This window comes from Oncorhynchus mykiss, chromosome 1 (assembly GCF_057628025.1).
Source record: "Oncorhynchus mykiss isolate SJ-2025 chromosome 1, ASM5762802v1, whole genome shotgun sequence".
In the NCBI taxonomy this organism is placed as follows: domain Eukaryota; kingdom Metazoa; phylum Chordata; class Actinopteri; order Salmoniformes; family Salmonidae; genus Oncorhynchus; species Oncorhynchus mykiss.
This window is the reverse complement of record NC_143022.1, coordinates 65156723-65182835: the sequence shown is the minus strand read 5'-3', so window position 1 is coordinate 65182835 and position 26113 is coordinate 65156723. Positions and strand designations below refer to the sequence as shown.

The window sequence follows — 26113 nt, the reverse complement described above, 5'->3', positions numbered from 1 at the left end:
ATTATGCAATTTCCAAGTTTCCGTCTGCTGGAAAAACTGAGCTGAATAACACATTTCCCTAGCATTGCAGTACTAGCGTTGCAGTACTAGCGTTGCAGTTCTAGCGTTGCAGTACTAGCGTTGCAGTACATGAAACAAGTTTAACAAATCTCAAACATTCAACCTTTCGATTATTTCTCCTCTCAATAGTGGCAGGCGGTAGGTAGCCTAGTGAAAATAAGTCACTGAGTCACCTGTCATTGAAAATAAGAATTTGTTCTTAACTGACTTGACTGGTAAAAAAAATATATTTAAAAATAGAAACGTGACACTGCAAGGTCAGTTTACTGCATATCATGTATAGTAGGGTGGAGATCAAAACAGTGGAAGGGACAAGATAAATGGAAAGCAACGACAACGTCTAGTATTGATTCATATACTGTAACGCTAGTGTGTACAAAGTGAGCATAGAATTGACAGAACAATGGTCCAGAAGAACAATGAACTTGCCAATCTGAAATACTGCAGTGCAGCCCCTGCTCTGAACTGAGTCAGGTTCTCTGGTAAGGTCAAAGCCATGCGCTGAACACTCACTGAGGAATAAAATACAGGATATTGGATAACAAGGTTAAAATATAGGAGCAGAATATGCTCTTATTAATCTCAGGCTGCAGGGATTTGACTTGAGCCACTTATTAATAGACAGTGGTTTTGAGGGAGTCCAAACAAAAGATAAAGATACAGTCATGCTCATGGCACAGTTAAAAGAAATAAGGATATTTCCACAGGAAATTGAACTTGGAGACAGGTCATGGATCACCAGACTTCAGAGAGAGTTACAGGAGTCAGAGGTGAGCGTTTCTTAGAACTATTAAAAAGACAAACAGAAGGGGATCAAAAACAAAACAAAAGCAATCTGTTATTAAGCCCCTCGAGTCGATTAACGTTGCGTCAATCTATGTAACATGATACAAAATCCCCATCAAAATGCGTCAGTTTAAACTAGTGATATCTGGGTTGTGTTGTTGTTGTTGTTGTTGTTGTTGCATTGGATCCGTCTCATTCCACCGCATCCGCCGATGTCGCACATCTGAGGTGAAAGGTGGCAGAGCTAAAGCGATTTTGGTGTTGGTCAAGACCATGAGAAATCTTGAAAATCGGTCTGCGCACGAACACGTCTGTGGCATCCGAAAGGTTTCGACCTCCACAACTATTATCATGAACACGATGATGGTCTTTGTTTTTGCTCTACAACCCCCACAAGTGTCAGGAGACTGAAGTCTGAAGTCGATTCAGTCGATGTGCCAACTTCTGTTTGTAGCATCCGAACCGTTTGTGCTACAAACTAATGTGACCCAATCGTGAAAAGGGGAGATTCTCACACACACAATGACCCCACAAGTGTCACGGGACTCATCTGAAGGTAACTGGCACCGGTAAAAGAAAAATGGAAGTATTAAGTATATTTCCTGAGCTTTCTTATATCACCTAGATATAGGACAAACACTTAAAAACCTTTCTTATGATAATATTTTTTGCAGTTTTTTTTGCCATTTATGAATGTGTTATTCAATGTGTTTCTCTGGGCTATAGTAGTAAAGGCCAAATTCAATATTTTATCAAATACAATTATCCATAGTATGACCATCTTAAAACAATTCCATATGTCAGCTTAGAACGGCTTAGAGTTTTACGAATTAAAGAGAAAAGAGAAGTGCAGAGTGATTCCATGCCTGGGGGCAGCAACATGATTTCATATTTAGATAATTCCATCATATGTATCGGTCTCGTATAGCTCTAGAATTGTAATTGTGGAAACATCCAATATTAGGTAATAGAGTAAACATTTTAGAATCGATGATGGGTATGTGTACACTAGATGGCCAGAAGTCTGTGGACATCTGCTCGTCAAACATCTCATTCCAAAATCACGGGCACTAATATGGAGTTGGTCCCCCTTTGCTGCTATAGCAGCCTCCACTCTTCTGGGAAGGCTTTCCACTAGATGTTGGAACTTTTCTGTGGGGACTTGCTTCCATTCAGCCACAAGAGCATTTGGGAGGTCAGGCACTGATGTTGGGTGATTAGGCCTGGCTTGCGGTTGACGTTCGAATTCATCCCAAAGGTGTTCGATGGGGTTGAGGTCAGGGCTCTGTGCCGGCCAGTCAAGTTCTCCTAGACCGATCTCGACAAACCATTTCTGTATGGACCTCACTTTGTGCATGGGGGCATTGTCACTGTTGCCACAAAGTTTGGTGCACAGAATCGTCTAGAATGTCATTGTATGCTGTACCGTTAAGATTTCCCTTCACTGGAACTAAGGGGCCTAGCCAAAACCATGAAAAACAGCCCCAGACCATTATTCCTCCTCCACCAAACTTTACAGTGGGCACTATGGATTTGGGCAGGTAGCGTTCTTCTAGCATCCGTCAAACCAGATTCGTCCGTCGGACTGCCAGATGGTGAAGCGTGATTCATCACTCCAGAGAACGCGTCTCCACTGCTCCAGAGTCCAATGGCGGCCAGCTTTACACTACTCCTGCCAACGCTTGGCATTGCACATGGTGATCTTAGGCTTGTGTGCGGCTGCTTGGCCATGGAAACCCATTTTATGAAACTCCAGACAAACAGTTCTTGTGCTTACGTTGCTTCCAGAGGCCGTTTGTAGTGTAAGTAGATTTGGAGCTGGAGTTTGTCTTTGTATTCAGTGATAACATGCTGCCCTCTGGTGGGCCTGTGTTACTGGACTGCAAGTGTAGGCAACCCTGGTCCTGGAGTGCTGCAGGCACATCATGTTTTTGATTTAACTGACCTGGAAGACCAGGTGTGTTGAATTGAGGTAATCACTGAACTAATCAATTAGCTCAGTTGGTCAGGTGTCCTGCCTTAACTGCGGCACTCCAGGAACAGGGTTGCCTACCCCCGCCATACAGCATATACAGTTCTGGAATGCCTCTCAGATGTGCTTATGATGGTTGTAATGTGGGTTTGGTATGAGTACTTGATGCCGACACAGTCCCATAGAAGTTTGTAGCAATACAAACTGGTTTTGAAATAAATGCTGTACTGGATAGGCTATTTGAAGCTATGAGATGAGTTGTATGTCAGTGATGTGTGAACGCAAGATGCCTATGACAATATGTAAACTCACACGTCCCCCTCAGTCTCTGACATGCTTTTTTGCGATGTTTTCAGGTTGACATTGAAAATCACACACACACACTGTGTAAGGAAGTGAAAAAAGGATAATGTGACAACTATCAGGTGTGTGTGTGTGTGTGTGTGTGGGGGTGTGTGTGGGTGGGTGGGTGGAAAATACAAGATACAATGACTGCTTTGTTGTCTTGGTATGTTTGCTCTGTCATTGGTTTGACTTGAGGTTTGTTTTAGTTTTAGTAGTCAGAAACCAAACTTTGTGAGAAGAGAGAACTTATGTAAAACATGTCACAAGCACTAGATCATGTCGACACCGATGATAACACGATACAATAAACTGAATTTCCCTCACACTTATCGCAGGGGCAGGTCTCACATGTCACATCTGTTTTAAAGGAAGTGACAGAGTGTCACCCAATAAGCAGGAAACAAACTGTTTCTATTACTATGACAGTGCAGGGGAGTTATTTGGCGAAAGCTGTTCATGAGAAGAGTCTAAATTCTGTGGGGTAGAAAGAAAGGCTTTAACTCCAAAAAGTAAGACGAGCCTTTCAAAAAAGGGCAGATGCTTTGTGCTGTGGGGTGAGTTGATGCAACCGTTCTCAAACGTCACAATTATGGATGGAGTTGTCTCACCCTCAGAATCAGGTAAGAGGTTTGTTTGACGTCTTACACTTCTTTATTTGTTTTTTGTCTGACGTTAGCCTGACAATAAAATACAAAATGTTTCAAATTCTACAAACTAAAGCAATACTATAAGCTCTCACTCCACACTCATGGTTTTAAAGAATTTAACGTTTTCATTAAGAAACTTCAATATGACATCTACCTAAAACTGCAATGGATTTTTTTTTGGACTGATGTATAATGTAAGACCATTGACAGATTTGGTTTAGAAATAAGGAAGTTAGTGTTTTACTCTTCCTGCAGTTATAGTTGGCAACTGCATTGGTGACACGTTTTTGCATGTGATCTCAGCAATATCTTTGCAAAAACAATGTCTGTACAGTATGATTGAAGCACATTTAGGATTGGGGTTAACCCACGTTTTAAAAAAATACTATATTTTACGATAGAATACTATAGTGCATACTATAAAACTCTATAGAATTCTGTAGAAAACTAATATACTATAGAATCCTCTACTCCACAATGTAGTATCCCTTGATCATGTAGTGCTTACTTTAGAATTTCGTAGTATACTGGAGAATACTACACTACACACTGTAATATTCCTTGATCATATAGTGCTTACTTTAGAATTTCGTGGTATACTGGATAATACTGTACTAGACACTGTAGTATCTCCCTCCTTTTAGGTTTTACAAGGGTGAACTTGGCTTGATTAAGTAAAGTAATGAGTTACAACAAATTACCCGGACCAATGTTGACTCTGGTCAGTGTTTGCTCAGCTACTTATTGACTGTACTCAGTGCTGACATCTCAAACAGCATGCCTATTCATTCTTTAACCACAGCAACCTTGAAATCGCATAGCTCGGGCTGTTTTGGACACCTGGTATCGTGTACAGTTTCTGTGCAACATTAAGCATAATCCCAGCATTAATACCTTGACTTTTCTTTTTCTCAAATAACTTAAGAGAGAAAAAATAAATCTATTAATATAATTTGATGTATGAATTTAGGTGTTAAGTACAGTTATACACTGTCCTAAATTATTGACACCCTTGATAAAGATAGGCTCAGACGAAGGATATCAAGGATCTGGAAGGATTCTGTCCGGAGAAATGGCCTAAGCTCCTTCCCAATGTGTTCTCCAACTCATAAAACATTTGTGACTGAATTCAGAAAGGTGAGCCGATGTCAAATTTTCAAGATTGGCTTTAAAACATTAAAAAAAAAAAAAAAAAGTACAGACTCTGAGCTTCAAAATGGTATATGATACACAGTTGGGAGGACTGCATGAGGAAATGATGCTCATTTGAAATTTGATAAACTTGTTATCCCACTTTAGGGACAAGTAGCAGAAAAAATAAATTATTGACTTTCACACTTTCTGGAGAAATCGTCTTTGTTTACTCCCATTCATCAATGTTCACCACGTTCACAAGCCCGAGCGTTTTCCATCTCTTTAAGAATTCACATGTAAACACATGAGTCGGCATGGCATTGTCCTCCAGAAAGTAGTCCCTCTATTATTGCCCTCCGTTGTCTCAGCCAATCACGGATCCTGCCTTTCTCCCTACATAGCTCAGTGCTTTCTCCTTGGCTAAACTAGGCTCATAATTGAACATTTGTATTCATATTTGTAATTAAGGCATTTGAAAGTTCACATGTTGAAGAACGTATTTCTGCAAAATTGTCAGCAAAAAAAAGGCCCTATAATGGCCCTACTGTGAACTAAGGAAATGGCGTCAAACGCTTACATTTTAAGAAAAGGCTTGGTGCCAAAAATGTATTGCTTTTTAAACAAAATCTCTTTCTCTGAGCAATTGTACTAGTATAAAATAATTACATGTAAAAAAAAATGTGCATACAATAAAGCTCAGCATTTGAATTATTTATCTTATAGTCATTTTTGCTCATCTTTATCAAGGGAGTCAATCATTTCAGACCCCACTGTACATAAACAATTCAATTGTTTTTTAGATAATTAATTGATAAGATGTTAAATCCCATCATTTTTCTGTCTTCCAGCAATGTCTGGATTCCACTACATGTGTGAGCTGTTGATTGTCCATTCTAGCGAGGCTCAGGAATGGGCTACATATCTGCAGAAGATCTTGAAGTCGTCACGCAAGTTTCCCAAAAGGTCTATCGTATTGTATGCAGTTGACAGTGCTGACCAGCTACATGGATGCGAACTCAACATTTTCTATAATAGTAAATGCATCGTGCTGCTGCTGACAACAGCAATCCTGGACATTCTAAATGACCCTGAAGTCCTGGGAACTTTTCAGAGACTCCTTCATCCTCCACACAGAGTGGTGGCGCTGTTGTGTGGGATGTCGGGCGATGACGTGCCCACTGAATGGTTTGAAAACTGGCAGAGCTGGAGAAAACTGTATGCTGAAGACGAACCTGCTCTTTACATCTCCACCATTCTAGAATCTATCGCTGACTGTATGTTCGCCTTTATAATACCCATGCTGTTGTTCTGCCTAACTTTGTCTCAAGTTTCAAGTTCTATTGCCACATGCACAAGTCCAGTGAAATTCCTTTCTTGTAAACTAAAAAACCCAACAATGCAATAATCAATAACAATCTGTTACTAGAAGAAGATAAATAAGAATATGATAAGTAAATTAGCATACTATATACTGGAAATAAGTGTCAAGTAAGTGTCAGTACCATTTTTACATGTGCGGGGATACTGGAGTGATGGCGGTAGATATGTGTAGGGGTAAGGTGACTAGGCAACAGGATATAAGATAAACAGAGTAGCTGCAGCTTGTATGGGAGTGGGTATGCGGGTGTGTAGAGTCAGTATAAATGTATGTGCATATTATTTGTAAGTGAGCTAATGATAGGGTTTATTTGTCTTGGTGTGACAGTGTGCGTGAGTGTGCATACTGAAATAAAAGATTGATAAAGACACAAGGTAAACTCAGTCCGTGTAGCTATTTTATTAGCTACTTATCTATCAGTCGTATTACTTGGGGATACCTCTTGCCGTGTGGCAGAAAATAAAACAGTCTATGGCTTTGGTGTTTGGTGTCTTTGAAGATTTTCCGGGACTTCTTTTCCCACCGCCTGATATAGAGGTCCTGGATGGCAGGGAGCTCAGCCCCAGTGATGTACTGGGCTGTCCGCACAACCCTCTGTAGCACCATGCGATCGAGGGCGGTGCTATTGCCATACCAAGCAGTGAAGCAGCCAGTCAATATTCTTTCAATGGACCAGCTGTAGAACCATTACAGGATTTGAGGGCCCATGCCAAACTTTTTCAACCTCCAGAGGGGCAAGAGGCGCTGTTGTGCCTTCTTTGCGACTGTGTGTGAATTTGGACCACTTTAAGTCTTTAGTGATTTGAAAACCGAGAAACTTGAAGCTGTCTACATGCTGCACTGCCACCACGTTGATGTGGATGGGGTCGTGTGCCCCCCCCCCCCCCCCGTTTCCTGTAGTCCACGATCAGCTCATTGGTCTTGCTGACGTTGAGGAAGATGTTGTTGCTCCGGCACCACACAGTCAGGTCAATGACCTCCTCCCTGTTGGCTGACTCATCGTAGCTGGTGATCAAGCTTACCACTGGCGTGTTGTCACCGAACTTGATAATGGTGTTGGAGTTGTGCGTGGCCACACAGTTGTGGGTGAACAGGGAGTACAGGAAGGGACTAAACACACACCCCTGTGGGGCCACTGTGTTACGGGTCAGCGTGGTGGAGGTGATGTTGCCTACTCTCACCACCTGGGGTCGGCCCGTCAGGAAGTCCAGGATCCAGTTGCAGATGGAGGTGTTCAGACCCAGAGTCCTAAGCTTTGTGACGAGCTTGGAGGGGATAATGGTGTTGATCGCTGAGCTGTAATCAATGAACAGCATTCTCACATAGGTATTCCTCTTATCTAGGTGGGTGAGGGTAGTGTGGAGAGACATTGAGATTGCAGGTCACGGTTGGGCCTTCCTCTGTAATGCGTAATAGATTTTAGCCCCTGCCACATGCCGCGAGCGTCAGAACCTGTGTAATATGATTCCACCTTATTCCTATATTGACCTTTTGTTTGTTTGATGACTCTGCGAAGGTCATAGCAGGCCTTCTTGTGCTTATTCCTGTCTTCGGCCGTAGCATCAGGGTTTTCTACGATTGCTCTGTGTGGGGTAGCCTTGCTCTTTAGTTTAGCGCCAACCTCAAATCAAAAGCTAATCCAGGGCTTTTGATTTGGGAAGCAGCAAACCTTCACCATGGGCACAACGTGAAAGTATATAGCCAGATTCTCATAACATTCAGAGATACAATAACTTGATGAGTTTATGTTTGAGTTTTTGTGTCTTTGTTTAAAGTGTATGAGTCATTTACCATTAGTGTATTATACTCACAAAGGATCACATACCCTCTAGTTGTGAACTTACAGTCTTGTTAATTAAATTCACACATTTATCCATATTCAACTGAGAACAAGTGATGATAGGCTTTTATTTTGACTTTGTATTCAAAGGTAATACAGAAGAGGCTGAACATGAGGCGGAAGCTACAGCAAAAACAGAAGCAAAAACAGAGCGCGAAATCCCTGTGGTTATGAACCCCAAAGCTGAGGGGACAGAGGAAGAGTCAGTGACAGAACCAGAGTGTGTCCAGGACGACAATGACGATGTGAGAACAGAGATCCACCAAAACCAGGAAATGAGCCCCACACAACCCACCTGCCTCACTGTTCAACCAAACAGAGTTTTATGCGGGGTAAGAATCGCTTAAACATACATATAGACAACTCTGAAATGGTACTGAGCATTGTTCAAATATTTAATCTGGAAAGCACCACATAAGGAAAGATTAATGTTTACATAACAGGTACATGATACTGTAATAAGTATAAAAGCTTGTGGAGTGTATAGTGTCGGACAACAATGCCTCTTGGTTACTTCGTTTATTTTGGGTTCATTTAAAAAAAAAAATGATTCATTGATTAATATCAAGGCACAACTTCAAATCACCCTCAAATTGTAATCAGCCCAGGACAACTTTATTCGCAATGGCAGTTTTATTAAGCATAGAATGCAATTTTTTTTTTTACCTGTTTTACAGGACCATGCAACTATTTTTATAATCTTTTCTAATAAACTGGACAACCAGTTGAAAATGGAGGTGGTGTTTGCCTCTGAAGATTCAACTGCAAAACGGGTTCTAGGGATTTTGGAGAATGCATACACTATCAGTATTAATGCGCCTGGTAAGTAAAAAACTACCTTCAGAGGCCTTCGATCACAAATCTACAGCGGAACTTTTAGACCACTTACCCCAGTCTTCTATTTCACTTTGACTTATTATTCTATTTCATTATCACATTCCTTTTGTGAGACATTTTTTTCCACCAATGTGAATCATTTGAAGTGATTTGATAAGCCAATCTTACAGTAGAAATACAGTAGAAATACAGTAGAAATACAGGACGCTAACTCAGATAACATTTATCTTTCCCAGATATGCCAGCAGGAGAGGTGTCACTCACTCTGTATAGCAACGACTCACCAGTCTGTTTGATGCCTGTAACATACTACACAGCCATGGGAGAAATCAGCCGTTATCTTGAACATGCAGCTGCTCCCCTGAACTTTATGTGTCAGGTGAGAGTTAGCTCCGTATAGAGTAAAAATAGGTCACACTTTATTTGGATAGTCCGGATAGTCCATCTGTAGGTGCTCTACAGATAGTTTGTTGATAGTGTGACCATCTGTAGATAAGCAACTGTTTGCTAAGGTTACAGTTAGGATTTAGGTTTAGAATAAGGATTAGGGTAATGGTTAAGGTTAGAGCTATGGTTAAGGTAAGGGTTAAGTTTAGGGTTAACTTAAGGGTTAAGGTTAGGGTTAGGGTTAGGGCTAGGATAGGGTTAGGGTTCGTAGAGAGTTAGTTGAACTGTTGAACTGCTACTGCAAATAGTCTGTTAAGCACTGTCCAAATAAATTGTTACCTAAAAATACAATACTGAATACTGACAAATTCACTTTTCATCAACTCTAAATGAATGTGTTTGTATTATTATTTTTATTAAGACATTGTTCAATGACATTGAAGGTGTGATCTCACACAGACCAAAAATATTTGATTACATTCTTTATGCTGGACGTATAATATTTAATTTAATCGTGTAATATTCATTTCTGTGTTTCTAGGCATTCAATTTAACATCCAATACCACAGAGTCACTTGACAATTTGCTGACAGACTCATTACAATGCAGGATCCCTGCAAGTGGACTTCATGTGTTTGGAATCAGACAGCTAGAGGAAGACAATATGGCTGCATGTAAGTGTTAACATTTTTTTACAGAAATTATAATGGAATGATACATTTGCTTGTCTACACATCAGCAGTTCTACAGTGATTTAAATGTTTATTTTTTTACCTTTATTTAACTAGGCAAGTCAGAAGAACAAAAATAACAAATTCTTATTTTCAATGACAGCCTAGTGGGTTAACTGCCTGTTCAGGGGCAGAACGACAGATTTGTACCTTGTCAGCTTGGGGATTTGAACTTGCAACCTTTCGGTTACTAGTCCAACGCTCTAACCTCTAGGCTACCCTGTCACCCCAGTGATGGGACAAGACTGTAACTACCAGTTTGATATCACAATATTGGGAAGAAAAATAAGTACAAAAATAAGTAAATAAATGTCATATTTACATAAGAATTAAGACCATTTACACAGTACTTTGTTTAAGCACATTTGGAATTGATTACAGCCTCAAGTCTTCTTGGGTAACATGCTACAAGCACACCTGTATTTGGGGAGTTTCTCCCATTCGTCTCTGCTGATCATCTCATGCTCTGTCAGGTTGTATGGGGAGCATCGCTGCACAGCTATTTTCAGGTTCCTCCAGAGAGAGATGTTCGATCGGGTTCAAGTCCGGGCTCTGGCCGGGCCACTCAAGAACATTCAGAGACTTGTCCTGAAGCCAGTCCTGTGTTCTCTTGGCTGTGTGCTTAGGGTCATTGTCCTGTTGGAAGGAGAAACTTCACCTCAGTCTGAGATCCTGAGCACTCTGGAGCAGGTTTTCATCTTCCATTGAAGAATGATGGAGGCCACTGTGTTCTTGGGGACCTTCAATGCTGCAGAACATTTTTGTGCCCTTCCCCAGATCTGTGCCTCGACACAATCTTGTCTCGGCACCCTACGGACAATTCTTTCAACCTCACGGCTTGGTTTTTGCTCTGACATGCACTGTCAACTGTGGGACCTTATATAGACAGGGGTGTGCCTTTCCAAATCATGTCCAATCAATTGAATTTACCAAAGCTGGACTCCAATCATGTTGTAGAAACATATCAAGGATAATCAATAGAAAAAGGATCCACCTAAGCTCAATTTCAAGTCACGTAGCAAAGGGTCTTTTGCGAAAAATTCTAAAATCCTGTTTTGACTTTGTTACAATGGGGTATTGTGTGTAGAGTGATGAGTATTTTTTAAACATGTAATCTGAAGCATCCACGACCAGCCTTTCAAAGAACTTAATGGCTACATATGTGAGTGCTATGGGTCTGTAGTCATTTAGGCACGTTACCTTGATGTTCTTGAGCACAGGGACTATGGTGATCTGCTTGAAACTTGTTGGTATTACAGACTCGGTCAGGAACAGGTTGAAAATGTCAGTGAAGACACTTGCCAGTTGGTCAGCGCATGCTGGGTGTACACGTCCTGGTAATCCGTCTGTGAATGTTGACCTGTTTGTTGACCTGGTCTTACTCACATCGGCTACGGAGATCGTGATCACACAGTTGTCCGGAGCAGCTGATGCTCTCATGCATGCTTCTGTGTTGCTTGCCTCAAAGCGGGCATAGAAGTTATTTAGCTTGTCTGGTAGGCTCATGTCACTGGGAAACTCGTGGCTGTGCTTCCCTTTGTAGTTCGTAATAGCTTGCAAGCCCTGCCACATCTGACGAGCGTCAGAGCCGGTGTAGTGCGATTCAATCTTAGTCCTGTATTGACGCTTTGCCTGTTGATGGTTCATCGGAAGGTATAACGGGATTTCTTCTCAGCGCCCCGCTCCTTGAAAGCGGCAGCCCTACCCTTTAGCTCAGAGTGTATGTTGCCTGTAATCCATGGCTTCTGGTTGGGGTACGTATGGTCACTGTATTGATGACGTCATCAATGCACTTATTGATGAAGCCAGTGACTGACGTTGTGTACTCCTCAATGCCATTGGAAGAATCCCGGAACATATTCCAGTATATGCAAAACAGACCTGTAGTTTAGCGTCTCCGTCATCGAACCAATTCCTTACCGAGCGAGTCACTGGTACTTCCTGCTTTAGTGAAGAGGTCTGAATACTTTCTGAATGCACTGTACTTAAACCCATTTTAGCAGACAGTTAGTCAATCAGATTAGGGGGACTAGGGTTATGGTTATGAAATTAGATAAATGGGACACTTAGTAAAAAACTTTCTCTCTTCCATTCACCTGTTGTAATCATCCCAAAATCCCATATGGGACATATGAATATTCTGGGACATGGCCCCTGTCAATGACTATCAAAACGTTCTATGTGGACATCCACAAATGTGATCTTGGACATGGCCACTTATCATCCCCAAATTTTATCTGGACATAAAAAAAATGCCATCTGGACCATTCCACAAATAGTGTGCCGTTTATGCCCTAGTGACATTATGTGTGTACATTTTGACAAAACACTCAATTTAACAGTTGGATCACATTCATCTACACTCAAATTAAACCATGCAAAAAAAAATCCATTAGTAGTATATTTTCATAAAAATACAATGTTTGTTTTCTCTTAAAAATCCCAATTGTGGTATGTCCCATGTCAAGTTTGTTAGACCTTTTTGGAAAATGTTAACCCACTTAACAAAAAAAATGTCCCTATGTTTTCACTATCACTGTAAAGCCCTAGTTCATTTTGTTGCTTTGACAAAGTCATTTCTGAAGATTATTATTTATTCCATGTGATTAGTGACTAATTTACATTTGTCCTTCAGGTTTAAGGTGGATCCTTTAACTGAACTGAACTCTGGTTTTAATATGGTAAAACTAGTATTTTTTAAAGAAATGTTTCTAAAAGAAATATTGAACATCTAAAAGTCAAGTAATAGTGTATTTTTTCTGTCTGTTTCCTGGTGTTTTGTGGACGAAAGCTAAGCATGTCGAGCACAACACTGTTACCCATAGATAGATAGGCTGGGAATGTTTTAACAAGTTCAAATGTTTTGTTAAGCTTGTATTCAATTGCCCCTCCTTATTACACACAACAAGCTTCCATTCCCCCCAGTGACAAGGGGAGTTATGGCTGATTTAATTAAGATGAAATCGTCAACCCTGTTACGGTCAACCCTGTTACTTTAATATTCACCTTTTATAGTGATTTGTATTTATTTTTTTAGCTCTGGAGATGGGAAAACATGGTTATCATGAAGTTGAACATGTGCTCTTTATAACAGTGTTAAAATAAGGTGACATTTTTGGGGGACAAAATTACACTATCCAAAAGGCTCTCGATTCGTGCAAAATAAAGTTATATCTAGTACCTAAAAGGGTTCTTCGACTCTCCCCATAGGATAGCCCTTTGACGAACCCATTTTGGTTCTAGGTAGAACCCTTTCTGGTTCTAGATAGAACCCTTTCGGGTTCCAATGTAGAACCCTTCCACAGAGGGAACCCCAAAAATGGAATGGAACCCCAAAAAGTTCTACCTGGAACTAAAAAGGTTATACCTGGAACCAAAAAGGGTTCTCCCATGGGGACAGCCGAATAGCCCCTATGGAACCATTTTTTATAAGAGTGTGGAACGACCCATCTAATCATATACAAAAATCTTATCTGGAGGTCCAAAAATGTTGTCCACACCCATTGATATATGTTGACATCCAGGGATGTGATCTAAGTTCCAAAAGATCAATAAATAATGTGTACTAGATGAATTGGCAACGTTTCACTTTTTTGCAAGTTCAACTGATAGTTTTCCAGTCCTCAAGAACGTTCAGAAAAAGTGGAATAGATGACATTGATTAATTTGACTTTTTGTGTCACTCAGATCAGCGAAAGGAGGAGCTTCCCACTCTGCTTCATTTTGCAGCAAAGTACGGGCTGAAGAAGCTGACAACAGTCCTGCTACAGTGTCCAGGTGCCTTACAGGCCTACAGCGTGATGAATAAGAATGGAGATTACCCAAATACACTGGCAGAGAGGAGTGGCTTCTCTGAACTGAGACAGTTCATAGATTACTTTGTGGTAAGTCCATTGTTAGTATATTCATTCCGTGATGTATTTATCTTTCATCTCTGAAGTGTGAACTCGATTATGTCAATGGCCACAGCCAGCTCAGTCACCTATACCAAATGGAAATGCATTATGCTTATACTATGAATTGCACAAGAAGGAATGCAAAGCTACTGGTAAATGTTATGGTTGTAGCTTTCTGAAAAACATATCTTCAGTGAAGACTATGTTCACGATGTCTACTCGGTAGGAGACAGCTGGCACGGCGGAAGAAGATGAGGAGGTGTACGAGTCCAACTCTTCTCAAGACATCATGAACGACTCCCTAAACCCTGGGTGTCAAGAAGACATCTACGAGACCATGTCCAACTCTTCTCAAGACATCATTAACGACTCCCTAAACCCTGGGTGCCAAGAAGACATCTATGAGACCATGACCGAGTTAAACCATGACTCCGGGGAAGACCTATGTATGACTAAATTATGACTAATCACATTAAGTACCATTTATCTTTGATGATGATGGAGTTAATGATAATGATGATGTTGAAGATCTATGAATATTTTATTTCCCTCAGATGAGGACATGGAGAAGGCATTAGGAGAGTCTCATAACCCGGAGGAAGTCATACTTAGAACATTTTTTCAAGGTAAATTTGCAAAATACTGCATTGTACTGTACTGTACTGTAATTGGACTTGTGGACTCAAGTATGGTTTATAGTCTAGATATTCAGATCCTGGCTCTCTCTTTTTTTTACAAATGACGTGGCTTTTCTTTTTAGGTAAACCTGATGCAGGTGTGCCCCAAGTTGGGGAGGATACAACTGATGAAGAGGTGGGAGACCAGGTGGAAGAACCAGAGGGGTTTGAGGACGAAGAACTTTACAACATGTGTGTTTCTGATCAAATCTATGACACGTTGGACGAGAGTGCAAGCTATCTCCCGGAAATTGTCAACCGTCCACCAGCCCCCATTCCAAGACCTGTAACATTTTCAGAGCCTGAGGAGTCCAAGACGTACATTTCAAGAGGTAGATGGCTAAAGGGTTCTCCCAAGGTATCAGCTAGTGCATGAGTTGTCAAACCAGTGTAAAGTAATTTAGGTTGAGGTGAATAACAATGATTTTTGATTCACAGTGTTTTCAGCAAAAGAAGAATCAAGTCCACAGACGGACCTCAGAGAAACAGAGTCGTCCACTGGTATGTATCAAATTGAAAAGCAGATTAGATTATTTAATTTGTCCTGAATCACATCTTCTCTACTAATTAGTAAACAATGTATGTGCCTCCAAAACCTCCAGTGAGGCCTGTGAGAGATGGAGCCTCCACCTCCTCTTCCCACGACCCCTATGCTGAGGTGAAGACCCAAGGCCAGAGGCAGCTCATTGCCTTGCAGGAGAAGGTGAAGGTGGGGGTCCTGAGTGTGGATGATGCTGTCAAGGAATTCAAGGCCTGGCAGTTTGATCAGGATAGGAGATCTCAGTCTCTGCGTAATCAACAGGTACAGTAGTAGATTATAGTTCATACTCAAATCTCTTGGCAGAACACACGAAACAGATCTTTTCTGTGGACCAAGCCTAGCCTCTGGGTGTACAACGACAACCTGAAAAAACTACTTCCTTTTTTTTTACAGGAAAATTTGAAGAGATTACGAGGCAGCATCACCAGACGCCACAAAGAGAGGGAGAAGATTGGGAAGGAGATCGGTAAGAATATTTGGAGACTACTAGCTCCACTTTGTCTCTACATGTGATGAGCATAGTTTGTACTTCAATTTGCAATTACATTTCATTTGTCAGGGTTACTGAAAAGTGTTTATTTTGATATTTGACTATGCCTACGATTCTGTAGGTCACAAGACAGCATCAAAGGTCATATTTGATACAAAACATGATGACGTCTTAGCAGTTGCTGTAAAACACTGAAATGGAAATACATTATATTTACAAAAGTACGTGGACACCCCTTCAAATTTGTGGATTTGGCTATTTCAGCCACACACGTTGCTGACAGGTATATAAAATCGAGCACACAGCCATACAATCTCCATAGACAAACATTGGCAGTAGAATGGCCTTACTGAAGAGCTCAGTGACTTTCAACAGGGAAATGTCATAGGATGGCACTTTTCGGCCCTGCTAGAGATGCCCCGGTCAACTGTAAGTGCTGTTATCGTGACGTAGAAACATCTAGGAGCAACAACGACTCAGCCGAGAAGTGCTAGGCCACACAAGCTCACAGAACGGGACAGCCGAGTGCTGAAGTGCGTAGCGCATAAAAATCCTCTGTCCTCGGTTGCAACACTCACTACCGAGTTCCAAACTGTCTCTGGAAGCAACATCAGCACAAGAACTGTTCGACAGAAGCTTCATGAAATGGGTTTCCATGGCTGAGCACCCGCACACAATTCTAAGATCACCATGGGCAATGCCAAGCGTTAGCTGGAGTGGTATAAATCTCATCGCCATTGAATTATGGAACAGTGGAAATGCGTTCTCTGGAGTGATGAATCACGCTTCACCATCTGGCAGTCCAACGGACAAATCTGGTTTTGGAGGATGCCAGAAGAACGCTACCTGCACGAATGCAAAGTGGCAACTGTCAAGTTTGGTGGAGGAGGAATAATGGTCTGGGGTTGTTTTTTCATGGTTGATAACACTACAGCATACATTGACATTCTAGACAATTCTGTGCTTCCAACTTTGTGGCAACAGTTTGGGGAAGGCCTGTTCCTGTTTCAGCATGACAATGTCCCCGTGCACAAAGCGAGGTACATACAGAAATGGTTTATCAAGATCGGTGTGGAAGAACTTGACTGGCTTGTACACAGCCCTGACCTCAACCCCATCGAACACCTTTGGGATGAATTGGAATGCCGACTGCGAGCCAGGAGTAATCGCCCAACATCAGTGCCGGACCTCACTAATGCTCTTGTGGCTGAATGGAACCAAGTCCCTGCAGCAATGTTCCAATATCTCGTGGACAGCCTTCTCAGAAGAGTGGAGGTTATTATGGCAGCAAAGGGGAAACCAACTCCATATTAATGACCACAATTTTGGAATGAGATGTTCGACGAGCAGATGTCCACATACTTTTGGTCATGTAGTGTACTTTGCAGTGGCTATTTTATCATGTACACTGCTCAAAAAAATAAAATGAACAATTAAACAACACAATGTAACTCCAAGTCAATCACACTTCTGTGAAATCAAACTGTCCACTCAGGAAGCAACACTGATTGACAATAAATGTCACATGCTGTTGTGCAAATGGAATAGACAGGTGGAAATTATATGCAATTAGCAAGACACCCCTAATAAAAGAGTGGTTCTGCAGATGGGGACCACAGACCACTTCTCAGTTCCTATGCTTCCTGGCTGATGTTTTGGTCACTTTTGAATGCTGGCAGTGCTTTCACTCTAGTGGTAGCATGAGATGGAGTCTACAACCCACACAAGTGGCTCAGGTAGTGCAGCTCATCCAGGATGGCACATCAATGCGAGATGTGGCAAGAAGGTTTGCTGTGTCTGTCAGCGTAGTGTCCAGAGCATGGAGGCGCTACCAGGAGACAGGCCAGTACATCAGGAGACGTGGAGGAGGCCGTAGGAGGGCAACAACCCAGCAGCAGGACCGCTACCTACGCCTTTGTGCAAGGAGGAGCACTGTCAGAGCCCTGCAAAATGACCTCCAGCAGGCCACAAATGTGCATGTGTCTGCTCAAATGGTCAGAAACAGACTCCATGAGGGTGGTATGAGGGTCCGACATCCACAGGTGGGGGTTGTGCTTACAGCCCAACACCGTGCAGGATGTTTGGCATTTGCCAGAGAAGACCAAGATTGGCAAATTCGCCACTGGTGCCCTGTGCTCTTCACAGATGAAAGCAGGTTAACACTGAGCACATGTGACAGACGTGACAGTCTGGAGACGCCATGGAGAACGTTCTGCTGCCTGCAACATCCTCCAGCATGACCGGTTTGGCGGTGGGTCAGTCATGGTGTGGGGGCCGCATAGCCCTCCATGTGGGGGGGCCGTACAGCCCTCCATGTGCTCGCCAGAGGTAGCCTGACTGCCATTAGGTACCGAGATGAGACCCCTTGTGACCCCTTAGACCCCTTGTGAGACCATATGCTGGTGTGGTTGGCCCTGGGTTCCTCCTAATGCAAGACAATGCTAGACCTCATGTGGCTGGAGTATCAGCAGTTCCTGCAAGAGGAAGGCATTGATGCTATGGACTGGCCCGCCCGTTCCCCAGACCTGAATCGAATTGAGCATATCTGGGACATCATGTCTCGCTCCATCCACCAACGCCACGTTGCACCACAGACTGTCCAGGAGTTGGTGGATGCTTTAGTCCAGGTCTGGGAGGAGATCCCTCAGGAGACCATCCGCCACCTCATCAGGAGCATGCCCAGGCGTTGTAGGGAGGTCATACAGGCACGTGGAGGCCACACACACTACTGAGCCTAATTTTGACTTGTTTTAAGGACATTACATCAAAGTTGGATCAGCCTGTAGTGTGGTTTTCCACTTTGATTTTGAGTGTGACTCCAAATCCTGACCTCCATGGGTTGATAAATTTGATTTCCATTGATAATTTTTGTGTGATTTTGTTGTCAGCACATTCAACTATGTAAAGAAAAAAGTATTTAATAAGAATATTTCATTCATTCAGATCTAGGATGTGTTATTTTAATGTTCCCTTTATTTTTTTGAGCAGTGTATATCTTGGTGGGGCAAACTACAAATTGTAATGTTAGATGCCCGCAAAGCCACTACACACAATACATTAATTGCACTATGACAGTGACAAACGGTGACTACAAACTGTTAGGGCCTACATAAAATGGCCCCAAAAGCAGAGCTTTCTTTTCAGAACCATGTGGTGAATCCTTACCACTGCTACACCTGGCTAACAGCTAACCCTTGTCTGGCAGTAGCTGATATGGCTGACTTGCTGAAACAAATGTGGTTTCTACTGACAATTGAGATGTACAAACTATGGCATAAGGGGATGACTAGCGGATAAGAGGCAATCCGTTATTTCGATTAAGACATTAATAAGCGAGCTAGGACAGATGTAGTCAATATAACTATTTGTTCAGCACTTTTGAAATGTACAAAGACAGAATTCAGAACATGCGCTGTTCTTACAGTATTCTCCCTGTACACCAAGTCAGTAGGGTAAACAGTAGGGTAAATAAAGGGGGCATATAAGCAGACATTGAAAGCTCTTACAATATTCAATTTTTACATGTCTTTAAAGGTGCCTAAAGGCTGCTACAAGTGCACCACCAAGTCAGACCATTAGGCTAAATTATGAGGGGGAAATGGACCAAATTATTAGGGTGAGGCACATGGGTTACTAACAGTTTACTACACAACATACACTTAGTATTACTTTCTTAGCTATAGTATACATATCTCCCCGGCATATTACATCATTTAAGCAGCACCATACAAGACACTTTTGGACATCTTGTTGTGATGTGCTCACTTGAACAGGACGGTCCTTCGTAATTTTGTCATTACAGTCTGGCATTCTCTGGATTTATGGTATTTTCAAGACAACTGAGAACTCTGAAAAAAACAAGGTCGAATCATGACGTCAATGATCTTAAGGTCGGATCTCTAGAAAGAGGCCCAAGTACCCGACTTGGAATTCCGAGTTGGATGACCATATTTTCCCAGTCGGGGCTTGTTTTTTTCAGAGTTCCCGGAAAACTCACTGAAGCCTGAAGTCATGCTGGATTGACAGTATGGCCAATGTATTCAACCTTTTCTGGCCCATGTTGTTGAATAATTATCCTTTTAAGCATGGAAAAGAGACCCTTATACCCAGACTTGGACCACAAACCCACTCCACTGAATAGCAGGCTAGTGATTGCTTTGCAAAGCTTTCAGTTAGCCACTGATTCCTTCCAAACCACTCATTATTGAATTTGCGATTTCCAACTTGTTGTGTAATGTTTATGTCCAATGGCCGATGAGCACCGATACGTTTTATCTCTAATTTATCTTTATAATTTCTCTTTATATGACAAGGATTGAAAAGGATTTGCCAGTAGATGATTAACTTCATTCATGATGATGACTGCTAGCTTGCGAGCTAAGATTTTGAAATATATATTTTTTAAATGTAACCTTTATTTAAGTAGGCAAGTCAGTTTAGAACAAATTCTTATTTACAATGACGGCCTACCCCGGCCAAACCCTAACCCAGACGACGTTGTGCCAATTGTGCGCCGCCTTATGGGACTCCCGATCACTGCCAGTTGTGATACAGCCTGGAATTGAACCAGAGTCTGTCGTGATGCCTCTAACACTGAGATGCCATACCTTAGACCTCTGCGCCACTCGTCCACCCGATCACACACGATCAGTCCAATCAAAGCTACGGTAGATATAACATGATTTGACGTCATTTTATCTGCAGCCAATGACCTTTAGGCTTCTTGGATGGGCACTTAATGTAACTCTATGGCAGCACCCAAGGGGCTGGAAATTTCGAGCTCTACCCGTAGATTTTGCAGTGACGTAGTGTCTCCATGAGTGACATGGGCGCAACTAGAGAACAACATTACCAACACTTACGCTCCATATTTTCCGCTGGCTGCCCCACCACTACAGAAAGCACTGAGCTAGGCTGAAACACTTGCATTTTGGTGCTGCCTTACTCAAAAAAGCAACGAAGAGACCATGTTTGCAAACTGATATGTGACAAGTACTAATGCCAAAATAACATGCAAAACAGGCAACAACAATATTTTTTTTAATAGCTAAACAGTTGGTGCTCAGAACCACCTGCCCTGAATGACAGGTCACCACTGGTACTTTGTAACATCAATGAAGGTGTGATATTTAGCTTATTGTTGATGAGTGATGCTTATTGTTGATCTGGCCTCTACCCTGTGAGGTCTGGAGATAACCGCCCCACTACAGAGGAACCTTCCCTGGGGCGCCAACATGGCTGTGGAGTGTTCTGTGTACGAGCCCACCCCACGGGTCATTGCCCAACCCCCTCCTGTGATCCGGTCAAGCCAGAGAGACACCTGGAAGACTGGCAGTACCTCCAGCACATCCAGTGAGTACCATCTCTGTCGTTTGAATGTCACTATGAGCCTAAATGGTAGTACAAAATGACAACCGACGTCATTACTAAGTTGGTACTTTTTTTGTCGTTTTGATGTTGTTTATATTATTGTTATTATCAAAAAAAATCTGTATTAGTACCAAGATAGTGCTTTTGGAAATACACTTTTCATTTGGAGAAGTGATGAACTCTGAAACGCAATTGGCCGTTCGTTTTGCTGACCAACTCTGAATATTTCCATATCCCGTATGGTCATTATGTCCAAAAGATGAAAACCTGTAGCATATTACTCTCCCCATTATTGTTGCTCAATTCAGCTCCTCTCTCTAAGTGGCTTTCATCTCTAGCTATTAATGTGCACTCTTGGCTGCCCGTAGCAACCCACCACAAGCTCTTGTTGAAAAAACTGTCTCACAATTACTTGTAGTGTTTCTTCCTTTCCTGAGCTTACATTTTTGACTTTTACTTTCCCCAGGTACTGGCAGTAACAGACTCAGCACACATAGTACGATTAGCTACAGCAGCGGAACTGAGCCTGACTTTGAGGTGAGACCAAACTGTTCTTTAAAGTCTTTTCAAGGCCCAGTTCACACAAAACACTTTTAGTATATTTCTGTCTTTGTGAATCCACGATTCAGTAAACAAGGCTAAATAGCTTATTCGTATTCATACATGTTGTTGCTGGAGAGATATTCAATCCGATGGAATCAACTAACCGCAAAAAAAAACATTACAGTACATTTGTGATTGACATATTGCGAAAAAAAAACAAGCATACTTATGAAGGCACAATGTACTTCTTTACTATGCACTCTTGTCAATGTATTACAATCTGTCAACTGCGACAGTGCTTTTGTAGATTCCCTGATTATTACTTATGCTGTGTATTGATTTGATCCATGGAAAGGACACAGCAGACTTCCTCCCTCTACCCCCACTCCCTCTACCCCCACGGCCCGCTGAGGCCGCACCTCTACCTCCTCCCCCCAGAATCCCACCACGACTCCCAGACCGGTAAGCCCGCTCTCTGGATAAGAGAGGCCTTTTTATACGTTCCTGTGTCAGGATCACTGGAACTAGCTGATTACAGAATGTTATATTGCATGTAATGCAATATGGGATTTCTAGAAAGGCAACATTGAATCAGTAATATGACATCATCATAGACAGCGAAGGCGACTTCCTCCTCACAGAAATCAACAACAAAGTGCAACTTAAACATGCCATTTATGGTATTACAGCAATATGATGATTATAAACAATTAGGGTCACAGAGGGTCTAATATTGCAGTATAACAACCAATGTTACAATATCACAATGTGATTTATTAATGCTGTAGATAACAGCTCAACAAAGAGTACTATGCAAACCAATAGTTTCAGTTCAGAGTACGACATATTGAAAAGGCACGCACACTTGAGAAACATATCAGTGAGTATTCTACACTGTCGGCTACACGCAGCGGTAAACGTTAGATGACAGAAGCGATAACGAGGAAATAATGGCCCACCACTGACTGTGTGTTCAGAGAGGAAACCTGAAGTGTGAAGATAGGCTATGTACAAGTTCGACATTTTCTTCATGCGCAAACATAAAAACGTGTCACATGGTAGAGAGAGGGATAGATGTTGAGTAAGAGTTTAACATAACAACGCTTATTCTAAATGTCTCGTTTCATGTTCACCTGTATTCATTTGAACATTTGCATTATAGAGCCTTGGTCAAAATGCAGTGTGAATGTAGTCATAGATGTCTATAAGCAGTTATTAGCGCCTAAGTTGTCCATTATAATACATGATGCACTGCTCATAAGGAGTTAAACAGGCATTTTGAAGAGGGTATTCAAAAGCAGTGTTACCATTTATTCTTCCTAATTGTAATGAAACCGCCCAGAATATATTTATGTTGATAGTTACGTGCAACTTGCATCTCAAATAAAACCACGTGGGTAAACCGAGTCGATAAGCATCACAAATTGCCGACCACAAAACCAACCCCAACCCTAATGATTACACGAAACACTCTCATGATTCTTTACCCTAGAAGTTGTGGCTATATTTTGAAATGTAAAAATAATTTATGCATATCCAGTTACTGCAGCTGAAAATGACTGGACTAGCGGTGAGAAAGACAATCAGCTACACTACACGAGCAAAAGTACGTGGAAACCTTCTCTTGCGCTGACGTTGCTTCCAGAGGCAGTTTGGAACTCTGTAGTGAGTGTCGCAACCGAGGACAGACCATTTGTACGCACTACACACTGCAGCATTCGGCCGTCCCGTTCTGTGAGCTTGTGTGGCCATTGCTGCTCCTAGATGTTTCCACTTCACAGTAACAGCACTTACAGTTGACTGTAAGTTGACGCTCTTTTGAAATGACTGGAAATACTGTTTGTCTCACATCAACATATGGAATTGTTTTAAGAAGGTCATACCAAGGATAATTTAGCCATTTGATTTTGAATGATAACACAACAATATGTAAAAAATGATGTGATGAAAATGTGTATTTGGCTAGTAGCTCATACAAACGCATTGAATAACATTCACTACATTGAACAACAGAAGTTTGTTCTGAAGTGTCGGCCCTATAGCTAAACAGTGTCCATATATACTTCCATTCATTTGTCGACTGGTACCTTCAGACGAGTGTCGTGAGGCCTGTTGGAGTCCTAGAGCAAAACAATCGACATGTAAGTGTTTGTGAGTGTACCACCTCTCCACAGTTAGTTCGGACGCTACAGACAGAAGTTGGCAGATCAGCTGTTCAGACTTCAGACGAGTCCCAAGACAAAACATAATTGTGTTCGTGAGAGTCTCATCTTTCCATAGAGGGGCCATAATAGTTTGTAAGCCGAACCGTTCGGATCGCCACAGACGATTTTGTGAGAAGACCCATTTTCGAGATGTCTCGTGACCTGACAAACACCTCTTTAGCTCGGTCACCTTCCGGCCTGCAGATAAGGAAGGGCGACGTAGACGGGTGCGGTGGAATGAGACGCATCCAATGAAGAAAAAAACAGATATCTCTAGTTTAAACCGACGTATTGTTGCGTTTTGTATTATTATGCTAATTCAGGGGGGGGGGGGGGGTCATCTCTGTTTAATTTGTCATGCCAAGTGTAACTATGTGGTTATCTGTTATATTTTTTAGGGCTGTTGAGAGTTTGCTGGAGGAGCGTTACGTGGCATACCCCTCCCGAGCTCTCCCTCAGAGACCACCTCAGAGGAACAACTCTCCCCCTCTCATACCCCGGAGAACACGATGACACACAGTTCTGCTGTCATAACATTTCAAATGACTGCCCTCTAAAATATCTGTCAGGAACAAATCAGGCAGTGTTACTTACAGTATTCAAACCCCTTGACTTATTCCACATGTTGTTGTGTTCCCGCCTGAATTCAACTTTTTTTTTAACCATCTACATACAATACCCCATAATGACAAAGCGAAAACATGTTTTTGGAAATGTTTTGAAAGGGAAATACAGAAATATCTCATTTACATAAGTAGTCACACCCCCGAGTCAATACTTTGTAGAATAACCTTTGGCAGCAATTACAACTGTGAGTATCTCTGGGTAAGTCTCTAAGTCTCTTAATAACTTCGCCATGCTCAAAGGGATATTCAATGTCTTTTTTTTTTAACCCATCTACCAATAGGTGCACTTCTTTGAGAAAACCATTGGAAAACCTCCCTGGTCTTTTTGGTTGATTTTGTCTTTGAAATTCACTGCTTGACTGAGGGTCCTTACAGATCATTGGTATGTGTGGGGTACAGGGATGAGGTAGTCATTTAGAAATCATGTTAACCACTATTATTGCACACAGAGTGAGTCCATGCAACTTATTATGTGACTTGTTAAGCACATTATTACTCCTGAACTTATTTAGGCTTGCCATAACAAACGGGTTGAAAAATGATTGACTCAAGACATTGCAGCTTTTCATTTATCTAAAAACCTAATTCCACTTTGACGTTATGTGGTATTGTGTTTAGGCCGGTGACACAAAATATAAATGGAATCCATTTTAAACTCAGGCTGTAGCAAAACAAAATGTGGAAAAAGTCAAGGGGTGTGAATACTTTCGGAAGGCACTGTATATGAACATCATGCATGAAGGTTTGGGTGTGTAGAACAGAACCACATAGAACGTCATCCTCAAGTCAGTCAATTCGGTAAGTAAACTGAAATCCATATTTAAAAGGGACATATTGGATTCAAACAACAACAAAGCGGCACCCTGTCACTTTTTTGGTGAACAGTTGAGGGGTGGGACTGTATAAGCATAATAAGAAAAAAGGCATCTATTTTCAATTACTTCTAAATAAACTCAAATGGAGAAGCTATTCATTTCAAACGTTTTTCAATGTTAAATTCAAATCACTTTCTGAATTGACTGAGTTGAATTCTAATGACTCCAACCCTACAATAGACGCAGTGGTAGTGTAAATGATTTCGTAATAGCTAACATGCGTTAGAATTGTAAACGGTTTTCAACAAATTGATCAAATAAGGAATATGTTTGTTTGTCACGCTTGTTCGTGGATTGTGTACCACTGTATTATATTATACAAACGATCACACAATGAACTTTGATTTTACAAATGCAAAGATGAACCATTTATGTAATCTGTTTTAAAATAAAAGTTTTGAGTTCATGTTTGGCACGCACCACAAGACATGGACATGAACATTCATTTCCTTGAAAGGAGTGCCATCAGCAGACACGCGTTTTACACCGCACACTGTACATAGTGGATGTAACGTACAATATGAGCCACTTGATGGCGCTCTGTACATGATTTACACCGTTTTTTTTGTATGAAAAGAGAGTGATGTTTGTTTCTTTCTTTCTTTTGTAACACTATCAATTGTCTGATGCTTTGATGTATATTTCATTGTCAACCTGCACAGCACAACACACTATTGTCCGCTTACATTTGAGTGTATTTTTGGCACTTCCATATAGCTTCATTGACAAGTGAGCCCAAGATGGATCCAACAAGCTAAACGTATGGTGTATTAA

General features: G+C 41.6%; 1 protein-coding gene across 1 annotated transcript; it reads left to right on the top strand.

The window, feature by feature from the left end:
• Positions 1-3487: 3487 nt before the first annotated feature.
• Positions 3488-25764, top strand: LOC110526424 (phosphoinositide 3-kinase adapter protein 1). The gene is made up of 17 exons (XM_036981964.2): positions 3488-3783; positions 5793-6218; positions 8253-8494; positions 8840-8984; positions 9236-9378; positions 9928-10060; positions 13805-14001; positions 14240-14459; positions 14568-14639; positions 14774-15022; positions 15129-15191; positions 15293-15492; positions 15625-15697; positions 20906-21073; positions 21558-21628; positions 21990-22096; positions 24237-25764. Exons 1-17 carry the CDS (start codon positions 3726-3728, stop codon positions 24349-24351), a joined length of 2682 nt encoding a protein of 893 aa, XP_036837859.1. The 5' UTR covers positions 3488-3725; the 3' UTR covers positions 24352-25764.
• The last annotated feature ends 349 nt before the right edge of the window (positions 25765-26113 follow it).